Below are 12,880 nucleotides of genomic sequence, written 5' to 3'. Positions count from 1 at the left end.
TCATGGTTTAAAATCAGATTTCAAAATACAGCCAAAAGAAATGTATAGATTATTCTGGCTTGAGAAAAAAAAGTCACCAATAACTGGTTGACCTAAACCTGGTAAAAATCAATTTTACATACTCAAATAATTCTGGATAAGCAACAACAATTTCTTCTTGTTTTATTTTTGTTTTGTTTTGAATGGAAGCTGACACAGATTGTGAACAGAAGAGGGAAAACACTTAATAGCCAGTTGTAAGCTTGATTTAAGTGTATATGAAAAGCATTTTGCAATCCTTAAACTACAAATACCTCCCCAATAGCACAACCAAATACATCACTGATACACTAATAGAACGGCTAAAGAATTGATAGTTTTTCACTCTCGTTCCCACTTTTCCTCCAAAAATCTCATTGACATCCCCAACATCTAATCTCCTCCCAACCCAAAAAACCTATGATCTTCAATACACTCATTCTCAGTACTTTACTTTAAAAAGGGTGACACTTAGCCTCAGATATTCAGAAACTTATCTGGTTATACATTATATATAATTCATCAAGAATCTGATGCTGATCAAAAAGTCATTAGCCCAGAAGATAGCTCTAAATCCAAGGTGAACAGCAAGAATAAAATATGATCACAGCAGACAGATATAAGAAATCAGTATTTCAATATAAGGGCCAAATAGCAAAAGGTTTCTTCCTCCCACCTTTTAAATTCCATAGACCCCTATGTGACACTTCCAAAGCCACTCCAAAATGACCACAAATCCTACGTACCCCAATATTAAATCCAACTATACCGAGTACTTACTTGTCTTGGAAAATGTCCTGAGCAGTTACTTGATCCTTTTTCTTGGCTTCAATCAGAGGAAAAAGGGTCTTTATTTTAGAGAGAGGAATCTGACTTTTCGTTGTCACCTCAGCGGGAGGATTCAGCATATTCCAAATATGCTGCTGAATTGGGGGTAGAGGCTCCCGGGGATGTAAAGCTCTGTGCAGCAGACACTGTTGGAAAAAGTAAGGATTTTAAAACACAGATGGAAACATATATGGCTTCTTTATATTTTCTGATCAGGGATCCTCCATCTTTAGTGTGGGAGGGCTAAGTGATTCACACCATATGTAAAAAACAATCAAGAGGATTCACCCAGAACCACCTTTGTTGGCAGGATATTGGTCAATACCTAAAACGAACTGTAAAAACAGATCCAAGCCTAGCAACAGTATCTTCTGCTCTGGACCTCCTGGAAAGGAGCCTCACCTTATAAATCAAAGCTGTTGCTTTTACTACTTGGGGAATACACAAGATTCCCCAAAATACCTAATTCCAAGACCTGATAATCTGGTATTATAACTTTCTTGTTATAATCCTTTTATCTCTCTTAATCATGCTGTGCTTTCTCCCTCACTTAATCTCAGAGAATACCATGTGGTTGATGAAACAGGTGGCTACAGGGAAGCTGCCCATGCTTAGTGAGTCCCAGAGAGAGGTCTGCAAAAGAGATGAGAACACTGAGTTGTCCCCGAGTGCTGAGTTTGCACTTTTCTCCACAAGTCCATCCACCTTTCTCCCACCCCACTGCTACCATTCTTGCCCAGGCCCCATCACCTTATCCCTGGCCTACCAGTCACCTTCTAACTGGTCTCCCAGCTTCTCCTTCCACTGTCTGACTGGAAGTGGTCCGAGAATGAACTGCTCACCATACCCCAGGGTCATATGATGCAGCCCTGCTTGCCTCCTCGATCTCATCACCAGCCACTTGTTCCCCTCACTCACAACCCCAACAGGCTGGGTTCCTGCTTTGCTCATACACCAAGCTCATCCTACCTTTGGGGCCTGGGCTTAACGCTACCTCTGCCTCCTCTGTCTTTCCCTAAACCTCGACAGAGTCAGCTCCACCCTCACCCTTTTTTTTTTAAATCATTTTGGTCTTTGCTGAAATACTATCTCTGCAGAGAGGCCTTCCCTGACACTCTATATGAAGTAGCCCCTCCACCCCTATCTTACCACCCCAGTCATTTTCTGTCACTTCCCTTATTTTATATTTTTTAATAGCCTCCATCATTATCTAAAATTATCAGTTTTTTAGTTTACTTGTTTATTATCTAACCCTCCTCCTTACAAGTAGTGCTGTTCTCTTCTTTACTGCTGAATGAATTCTAAGCACCAAAAATACTACCTGGCACATAATAAGCACCTGGCAGATAATGGCTGAAAGAATAAAGTGCTCTTTTCCAGGGCTCCAGTTGCTGACAGCGGTGTCAAGAAGCAACACAAAGGGGGAGGGGCGCCAAGATCAAGGCCAGGGCAGATTCTCCACTGCCCATGTGAGTGAAGTTCTACACAGCATGCCACCTCATTCAACCACCTATCCTGCCTCGAGTCTACTGGGCCAGGCCTTGGCCTGCCCAGAAAAAGAAATGCTCCAAAAGGAGTATAGAAAGGTAAGCAGTAAGATTAGATGTCATTAAAAAACAAAGAAATGAAACTATCAGTTTATTGATGTTTTCCTTCCTTCGATACAGATTAATTCCAAAATTAAGGTATAACTATTCCCACTTTTAAACAGCTTATAGGGCCGGGCGTGGTGGCTCAAGCCTGTAATCCCAGCACTTTGGGAGGCCGAGGTGGGCGGATCACGAGGTCAGGAGATCGAGACCATCCTGGCTAACACGGTGAAACCCCGTCTCTACTAAAAAAATACAAAAAATTAGCCGGGCGTGTTGGCGGGCGCCTGTAGTCCCAGCTACTCGGGAGGCTGAGGCAGGAGAACGGCATGAACCCGGGAGGCGTAGCTTGCAGTGAGCCGAGATCGCGCCACTGCACTCCAGCCTGGGGGACAGAGCGAGACTCCGTCTCAAAAAAAAAAAAAAAAAACAAAAAAAAAAAAAAAAAAAAAAAAAAGCTTATAAATTTGTAATTCTAAAAAACAAACAAACAAACAAAACAACAAAACAAAACACCAGGGAGCCGAAGAGCTCCTGTAATTTCACAATACTGCTCCTATCACAAAGTATATGATTTATACTATCCCCTGGACTCCTTTCCTACACTGAAGAAAACATAAGCTGAAAGTTTCTATCATAAAAAAATAAAAGATGCTTAGGTTTAATAGTGAGTATCATCCAAGAGTCAATGTCCTGTAAGTTCCGAAAACCCTGAGGTAGGAATTAAGTACCAATTTCCTCCAGAAATTCCATGCGCTTCTCCCTGCTCCCTTCCCCATTTCAAGCACCAACCACAACTATTCCTTCTCCATAGTATATTCATTTGTCTGAGTTTGATGCCTGCTTTCTTCTTTCCTAATTATTTGACTTTCCCTTGAGCATCAGTAATATCAGGCCTATTCAATGTAAAACAAGGTAATCCCAAAACTGTTTAAGCAAATCCAAAAGATCCCAAACTCTGTGACAATCTACCCCCTCACCACCTTCTTATTATGCATAATCCTTTATTCACAGTGCTCTCCCTTGGTTCATTAAAATATCTCAACAGCTTAGAAAGTCCTAAAGATGTAAAGTAGTAATCAAACACCCAACATAGCAGACTACCTCTCATAAACTCCTGAAGATTCTATCTGTGATATCCAATTGACATTTCTTGGAAAAGGGCTAGAATAACCAACGGACAAGTATCCTACCCAGCCTTCCCACTGTAAAACATTCCAGATTTTCAGCATAAACCCCAGGCAATCTTTTCAGTGTCATCATCCATAAGTCAATAATAAAGGATCTACAGGAGATGTTCTGAAGTACCAACCTCCGTCTCGTATTTTCTGAAAGGTCACGTTTTAGGCAAATTAAGCTAAGCGAGATACCTATAAAATTAATTCAGGTAAAAATTCCCAATGCACTAAAAAAATGGGATTATGAGAAAGTGACATTTCTGAGTAGATGGAAAGCTGAGATCACAGTTCTTGACTTATTTATTTCTCTTTTAAGCAACTGTTATTGGATGTGATTTTTACAATTTGAAAAAGATTAGAGGAAAAACCTACAGACCACAATAGCTCAAAAGTTACTAATAAACTGATTTTAGCAACACTGTATCAATTATTTAAAAAGTGGTTTTAACTGTATACTTGATAAAAGATATATTTTCAGCATTTCTTCTCAAAATTAGAATTAAATAACTTCTTGATAACAAATTGATTATTAATCTCTCTCTCCTTCTCCAAGCTCATTTATCCTTAACTGTAGGTATTTCAAAAAGAAAAAAGTGGCCTTCCTGGATCCCACAACCTCCTATAGATTACTATGTCCTCTCTTTCTCTCTCCCTTCATCAGAAAGTCTTTCTCATCTAGGCATTATAACCTGGCTTGCACACCATTACTCAACTGATTGTGTGTCCCCAAAGTCCTCAAACTGGACTACAAATTCCTAAAGACCCTTTGCTAAGCTCACCTCTACTCCCCATTGTGCATCTGACTTGCGATTCTTTCCTTTCCAACTCTTCTCTTCCTGTGCCTTCCAAGATGCATTTCTCCTAGTTTTCTACCTCGCTGATTTTTGTTGGGGTATGGAGGTAGGAACATTTGGTTTGGTTTTGTAACAGCCCTTTTTTATATGTCTAATTGTTCACTCATGTGTTGGGGTTCTCTACTTTGTTCTCTCTCCTACTCACCCAATGTGCTCTCCCAGACAATCTTACTCACTTGTCTTTCTGCCTCAATGAGGAGGACTCTCAAATCTGTGTGTTTAGACCTGACTTGTCTTCTGGGCTCTGCAACTCTGTTTGTAACTTCCCAATGAGTGTCTGTACCAGGATATCCAATAGATTTTCTCAAATTTAACACTTGTGAAAATAAATGAATTATTTTTTCCACCTGCTCATTCTGTATTCCTTATCATATTGAATGATGACATCATCTTTTCAGTCACCCAAGCTAGGATTCTGTTATCTTCAATTCCTCTTTATTTTCCATCAATCATTCAAGTTCTATCAATACCTTCTAAATGCCATGAGAATTGATTCTCGTCTCCACTCTCTCCATCACTGCTTTAACTCTTAAGCCTTCAAGTGGGCCACTGAAAATTCTTTAATTACCCACTGCTGTAAAATCCAAATGACTGAGTGCGGCATACAAGGTATTCACAACCTACTTACTACTTACCTTCTCTGTCACGTTTTCCATCATTTTCCCATACAGAACTTATTCTGCACCCAAAGGGATCCACATCCTGGCTCTTCATATTTTCATGCTTTTCCACATTATTTATTTTGCATGGCATGCTCTCCTTACAACATGCACCCCCTTTGTTCTTTTAGAACTCTGTCCGAATGCTAATTCCTCAGCAAAGCCTTCCTTAAGTCACCCACTTGCAAAAATCTTTTTCTTCTTATTCTCATGGTGTTTTCCCACCACTGTTTTAACTACTGGTTTTTTCTCTCTCTACTTTTCTTATTCTTCTACAGGGGTCCATAAAGGAAGTAAGCTTAGCCAGGTGCAGTGGCTCACGCCTGTAATCCCAGCACTTTGGGGAGGCCGAGGCGGGCGGATCACGAGGTCAGGAGATCGAGACCATCCTGGCTAACACAGTGAAACCCCGTCTCTACTAAAAATACAAAAAAAATTAGCCGGGCACGGTGGCAGGCACCTGTAGTCCCAGCTACTCGGGAGGCTGAGGCAGGAGAACAGTGTGAACCTGGGAGGCAGAGCTCGCAGTGAGCCGAGATCATGCCACTGCACTCCAGCCTGGTTGACAGAGCGAGACTCCATCTCAAAATATAAAAAAAAAAAAAAAAACAAGAAGCTTGTAGTATCTTTAGCACGTGGTCCATTGTTAGTACTCAATAAATAAGTTTTAAGTTTATGTATCCTAGTGAAGATACTTCTTTATACAGATAAGCCATATTGAAAACTCTCCCCCACAAAACAAACTAATAAAAATCAAAGCCCGTGCTTGCAGCAGCTTTGGAAAATAAAAATGCCTGCATTTATGGCTTGTATCTGTTTGTTATTCCAATAAACATTTATTAAACATAAATACAACCTACCCTAGATAAGTGTGCAAAATAGTATTAATAGAAGTTTCTCTTTTTCTCCATAGTGAACCATTTTGGTAAGCTTTGAACTGGTCTGCTCCTACCTTTCCTACAAATGGCACAAGGCTTTAGGTCTTCAAGTACACTTGCCAAAAAAACACCAAAGGATTTTTATATGTGTAATTTATACTTCATTACACTTAGCATGCTAGAGTACAGATGGTCCCTGGTTTATGATGGTTCAACTTACAATTTTTCCACTTTACAACAGTGTGAAAGCGATACTCATTCAGTAGAACTCAGTAGGACACTTGCAATGCTGGGCAGTGATATCAAGCTGCAGCTCCCAAGAGTAGACAACCTTTACAGTGCATGATGTTGCCAGATGATTCTGCCCAACTGTAGGCTAATGTAAGTGTTTTGAGCACATTTAAAGTAGGTGAGGCTAAGCTATGATGATCGGTAGGTTAGGTGTAGTAAATGCATTTTCAACTTCTATTCTCAACTTAGATGGTTTATAGGCGTGTATCCCCATCATAAATTGAGGGGCATGAGTATTCAGAGTCAAGTCTTCACGTGCTAAGCTTCACATTTCTAATTTTAGAACAAAAGATTTTTTTCACTACTTAAAAGATTTACAAGCATCAAAAAAACAGGCAGTTTCTTTCAAGTAGAGGATCCCTCAAATCACAAGCCCCAATATGGTCTTAAGTTAGTTACAGGTGTTTCATGAAGTGAGTCAAAAGGGAGAATCTGTGGTCTCTGCAGCACATGCCCTGTTACCCCCAACCCGCAGACAAGGGCCCTCTACTCCTCTGTGAGCAACAGCTTGCCTAAAAAAGCTGCTTATAATTTTTTTTTCAGTTTTGTGGGGGTCAGAGAAGCCTATGTCCTGCTGTCATCAACTGAATCCAGGACTGTAATATTCCTTTTTCCTTCAACCTTGGTCTAGCCCTCCCCTTCCTCAGCATAAGTTGGCTCTCTTGTCAACTTCCCCGATTTACCTTAATCCAATCTCTGCCTTCCAATTCCTTTGGCCTAAGATTCAGAAGATTTTTTTTATTATCTGTATTTTATTCTGTAATAATTTCACAGTATAACCTTTTTATCTGACCCTATGCTCCCTTTAATTATGAAATTTTTGAGAAATGTGGCATTAGAACACTTCTTCTCTAACAATGTTATATTATTATAGAGTTCATATAAGCTCTCCTACTATTTTGATATAGAAAATGAAGAAAAGTGTTATTTACATACAATACAGGAGAAAAGCCCGAAAAAATATAAAAGAGGCATCTGGCTGGGGGCAATGGTATACACCTGGAGTCCCATCTACTCAGAAGGCTGAGGTGGAAGGAATGCTTGAGCCCAGGAGTTAAAGACCAGCCTAGGAACCTTTTTTTTTCTTTTTTTTTTAAAGACTCGGTCTCATTCGGTCGCCCAGGCTGGAGTATAGGGGCGTGATCTAGGCTAACTCCAACCTCCACCTCCCAGGTTCAAGCAATTCTCCCACCTCAGCCTCCCGAGAAGCTGGGATTACAGGCGCATGCTACCATGCCCAGCTAACTTTTTTATTTTTTGGTAGAGACAGGGTTTCACCATGTTAGCCAGGCTGGTCTTGAACTCCTGACCTCAAGTGATGCACCTGCCTCAGCCTCCCAAAGTGCTGGGATTACAGGCGTGAACCACCGCAAGCGGTCAAGACTTGCCTTCACAAAAATTTTTACAAATGAGCCAGGCATGGTGGCACATGCCTGCAATCCCAGCTGTTCAGGAGACTGAGGTGGGAAGAGTGCTTGAGTACAGGAGTTTGAGGCTACAGTGAGCTATGATCACAACACTGCACTCCAGCATGGGCAAGTGGCCTTCCTGTATTTTTTTTGTTAAAGTAACCTTCTTCCAGAAAAAAAAAAAAGAAAAGAAAGAAAGCATTCTAACTTTATTTTTCTTTTTAAGAGCTCAGAATATTTTTACCTTTTGAAGTAGGAGAGGAAGATGTTATTCTTCCATTAAATAGAGCAAATGGGGCCTTCAGAGAATGAAGACATTTATTTAGGACTGGCCAATTACTGCAACTTTGCACTTAGCTCTCTTTCATTTAAAAGAAATATGACTTGTTCATCCTTCCTCTCTCACCTGAAATAATCTCTGAAATCGAGGATTTGGGATTTTGGTGGTTGGAAACAAGTCTTCAAGGGTGTCTGTCTTCTCATCTTTCTTTGCCAAGCTCATGGAGTCAATCAAAGCATCAACAGCATTCAACTGTGCCTCTTAAACAGAGAAGCAGAAAGAAAAATGATTACTTCCATTATTCTCCACTAAAACAAACGCTTTCTACGTAGAGCTATCCACAGCAATATTGGCAGGTTATACAGTCCTGGCCCTGCCAAAGTATTCTCTAGCTATGCACGTATTTAACCCAAGTCTTGGTTTTCTTACCCATGAAAAGATCGATTTAGAGTGACTGACTGATTAGGTTCCAGTTCTACCATTCACTGAGCCTTTGACAATGGAGTATCAGATCAAAAGCAAGAGAGTTTGTTTCAGAGGAATACAGCCATATGAAAACCAATCCCTATATGAAGACTGGAACAAAATATTTAGTATCCATTCAGCTAATATTTTAAAAACTACTAATTAGCTAAAAACATTAAAAAGAAAAAACCTCTCTGGTGATGAAGCATAAGCATTTTAAGGACTTTAATATAAGTTTTATCAGAGTACAGCACCTTAACAGGAAGACACCATTGGATCAGGGTAAGCTGATTCCTTCACCATCTACCGAGGCAGAATAAGCTCTCTCCTCTCTCAATCCCTCCATGACACTAATCACACCTGCGTACATATCTTACCCTACTCCATTCAAACTCTCAAGTTCCATGAGAGCAGAAATATGACATCCTCTTTCCTTAGGTCTCTCCTAATACTAATAGAAAGCAAGTGCTCCTCGATAAAAATCTACTCAGTCAATAAAAATGGTACAGCCCAAAGCAATATGGACGAAAGGCAATTCTCCCAAAAATACTTCTGCCTAAACTACACCGTGTAACTTTCATTTTGCTGATTCATACAGCAGTTCAGCTGTTGAACCTGAGGCACTATTTTTGGAACATTCACAGTCACCAGGCAAAAGGTGGAAAAGAGTCAAGTAGTTCCTAAAAAGTACATTATACTTCTATTCTGCACCTTTTCAAATATCCCTTTTATACAGCTACAACAAAATAAAAGAGCATACAGATATTTATCATCAGATATTTCTTTTCTACCTGTTTATGGACTTTTCGGGGGAGGTTTCAGGCAATGGCACAGCCAACACCACCTTGAACTTGCTAATTCAAGGCCCTCCTAGCAACAGGTAGGAGGCAGTACTTGTACATGTGAACATTCAGTGATTTTCACCTACTACTACAAGGTAGTAGGAGGCCAGATCATCCTGGCATTGCATCCCTACATAGACATCTACTGGGAAATACAAGAAATAACTTTAATGGTCCATTTTTCCAATGGAGAAAATGTAAACAAATGTTAACTCACAGAAAATACATAACAGAAGATATTTAATGTTTTAGATCCTGAGTGATTTATGTCGACAAAATAAATTATCAATAAACTGGGTTTTAAAAAATATTCTGGGCTGGACGCGACGGCTTACACCCATAATTCCAACACCTTGGGAGGCTGAGATGTGAGGACTGTTTGAACCCAGGAGTTTAAGACCAGCCACGACAACATAGTGAGATTCCATCTCTATAAACAATTTTAAAAATCAGCCAGCGATGGTGGCACATACCTGTAGTCCCAACTACTTAGGAGGCCAAGACAGGAGGACTGCTTGAGCCAGAACTGGCTGTGTCCCCACCCAAATCTCAACTTGAATTGTATCTCCCAGAATTCCCACATGTTGTGGGAGAGACCCAGGGGGAGGTAAATGAATCAGAGGGGCTGGTCTTTCTTGTGCTATTCTCATGATAGTGAATAAGTCTCTAGATTTATTCAGTCCAGATCTGATGGGTTTATCAGGGGTTTCTACTTTTGCTTCTTCATTTTCTCTTGCCACCACCATGTAAGAAGTGCCTTTCGCCTCCCGCCAAGATTCTGAGGCCTCCCCAGCCATGTGGAACTGTAAGTCCAATTAAACCACTTTTTCTTCCCAGTCTCGGGTATGTCTTTATCAGCAGTATGAAAACAAACTAATACACAGGGAGTTTGAGGCTCCAGTAAGCTATGATCATGCCGCTGCACTCCAGCCAGGTGACAGAGTGAGACCCTGTCTCAAATAAATAAATAATTAAATTAAATATTCTACTCATTTAAATTTTGGAATTATCAGGAAGTAGAGACAGAGTAATACTGTAACACAGTGGCAACTTCCATACAATCAGGTCCATGCCTGCCTCCACCGTGATGCAGAAAGACTCATTTCTAGAAGGAAGATAAAGATACAGGCCCTAGGGACCCATCTGATTCTTGGCCTTTTTTAGCACACTACTTCCAAAGGGTCTAGCCAAAATAACAGAAAGAATTGAGTTCCGAGACTCACCTCACAATTCCCTAATCCTAACACAGACACAGACACAGACAATATACATAAACTTGTAAACTAAAACATCTACTCATCATTTGTTGTTCTTTTTGGTATGTTTTCTACTTCTGCCCCCTATTATATTTTATTACAATTGTTTTAAATGACAGGCTCTCTGGAAGACTGGACCTGTGGCTATAAGAATAATTCTATATAGGACCCTGACATTTGCAGCCAGATGCTCAATCAGGGCCTTTCACATGAAGCCTGAAGTCACTCCTAAAACCCAGAAATAAGTAACAATGAGACTTGAACTGTTGGTGCAAACTACAAAAACAGGGCAAAGAGAAAAGTTAATCTTCAGCACTGTCACTTTCCATTTCAAAGCTACATCAGACTTTATACAGAACACTAAAGTCACAGGTTTGCTACTGCTCAGATTCACTTCAGCAGGGGCAAACTCTGCTCACAACTAGAGATGGACATCCATTACCATCAAGCTTTCCCCTAGGTACATGCTCCAAGGCAAAAACTAGACAGCGTTGGGTGAGTTTAGGGCAAACCTATCCCTACTACTGGAAAAACACCAAGTAAACCACCTTCATCATTACTGTGTCTAAGTGCACGATTGGAAATCCAACTAATTGCACCCTATAAATACCTGGCCCCAACCAACAGCTAGCAGACAGGTGATTTCCCAAGAACAGTGTGTGTAGTCAATGAGTGATCTAAATGAAAACAAACTCACCGGTGGGAGCATATTTCTTACTGTTTTTCAAGGATGAAAACATGTATTGCCGCAAGTCTTCCATGAAAGGCAACTGCACATACACTAAACACTAATGAGAAAGGGGGTAAAAGCAGAAATGATCAAATTAATGAAAAAATATAAAACTGATCCCAAATTCTGTGAAAGTAGCATAACAGAAATATTTCAAAAATCAGACAGCCCAACTCTGGCATATGAAAAGTGAAGTGTTTTGACTACTGCTACTGGCTGTTCACAACTGCAAACAGTATAAAGAATATTAAGCATAAGAGAAATGTATAAAAGAAAGACTACTAAAGGACTACTATCAAATGCATGACCAATACAACATATGAGAAGACTGGGGTGACCAGAAGTCAAGATAGGTGCCTTCTCTTTCCAGTTCAGCCACAGTAAGTTCTCTGAGACAGAGGAAATGATAAGGAATTTAGAACTGTATTTTACACAAGAGAGCCCTAAATAAACTGTTTCACAAAGATCACAACAAAATCATATCCTCCGCCTTTATTCATAGTTCTCATTTGTAAAAATGGAGGTAATTTCTCTGTTTGCTTCCAATAAGTCAAGAAGGATGAGAACCAAGAAAAGGCCATGGTGAACCTTTATTGATTAGATTCTTTTAATCTAAAAAGATTGTCATAATACTTAATAAAAAGATTCTTATAATACTTTATAATTAAAAGATTCTTATATTATTTTTATAATGTATACTTTTTCCTCCAACCGAAAGTGTGGTTCACAGACCAGTATCAGCATTTCTCAAGAGAAACAGAGAATCTGGGCCCTGCCCCAGAACTACACAATCAGGATCTGCATTTTAACAAGATCCCCAAGTAATTATTATGAACATTAACAGCTGAGAAACACTGCTTAGACTAAAGGAACTGAAGAAAAAAAGTAACATTAAGACTTTGGGTTTTACCTCATAGTTATGCTTGATATGAGGAAAAGCCACGCCAACTTGAGGATTAGCTCTTTTGTCATAAGCATATCGAACTATGGCCACCATGTCTAAGTCATCCAAAGCATGAATCAGGGAGGAAAGTGCAACTGCTGCTGCCTGGTAAGAAAGATGGATGTATTAACATATATTGAATATGTGAGAGTTTTCACAACAGAACTAAACACTTTAAGACTGTTATCACTTTCTTTCCATTTTATATTTTTTAGGGTGCCCCCTTAAAGGACGAACTGCACACATTTGCTTTGGATTACATTTACTGTAGCTCTTCTGGGACTTAACCTCATTAACTAAATCCTCTGTCTTACTGCCTCAACCTTCCTTCTCTAAATTTTTATCTTAACCCTAAAAATAAACTCGTGTTAGCCCTCCTAAACAAATCTTTTGTTTCTCCTTCCCTCTCCACAAATTGCTATCAGTATCTTTCCTGTCTTTACCTCTGAATTTCTTAAAATAATAGGCATGCTGTTTCTACTGCTTAGTGCATAATTATTCTTCAGTCTAGTCCAGCTACTGCCCCCACTTCCTTACTGAAATTATCCTCTGAAGTCACCCATCACCTTCTAATTGCCAACTCCTTGGTTCCCGATTTTTTTGTTTGACAGTAGCATCTCACCATTCCACTGTCTCTATATACTTTCTCCTTCACGGCTT

At 39.9% G+C, this 12,880-nt stretch overlaps 1 protein-coding gene across 1 annotated transcript in view; it reads right to left on the bottom strand.

The window, feature by feature from the left end:
* Positions 1-12,880, bottom strand: part of XRCC5 (X-ray repair cross complementing 5) — a 97,336-nt gene that overhangs the window by 56,477 nt on the left and 27,979 nt on the right. Inside the window, exons 11-14 of the mRNA XM_055290554.2 lie at positions 12,188-12,325; positions 11,245-11,335; positions 8,111-8,244; positions 799-992 (exon numbers count right to left, since the gene is read on the bottom strand). Coding sequence (XP_055146529.2) covers positions 799-992; positions 8,111-8,244; positions 11,245-11,335; positions 12,188-12,325 — 557 coding nt within the window. The remainder of the gene's footprint in view (positions 1-798; positions 993-8,110; positions 8,245-11,244; positions 11,336-12,187; positions 12,326-12,880) is intronic.

Source organism: Symphalangus syndactylus, chromosome 8 (assembly GCF_028878055.3).
Source record: "Symphalangus syndactylus isolate Jambi chromosome 8, NHGRI_mSymSyn1-v2.1_pri, whole genome shotgun sequence".
NCBI classification, from domain to species: domain Eukaryota; kingdom Metazoa; phylum Chordata; class Mammalia; order Primates; family Hylobatidae; genus Symphalangus; species Symphalangus syndactylus.
Note: the sequence above shows the minus strand (reverse complement) of the source record. Positions and strands in the feature narration are given on the sequence as shown.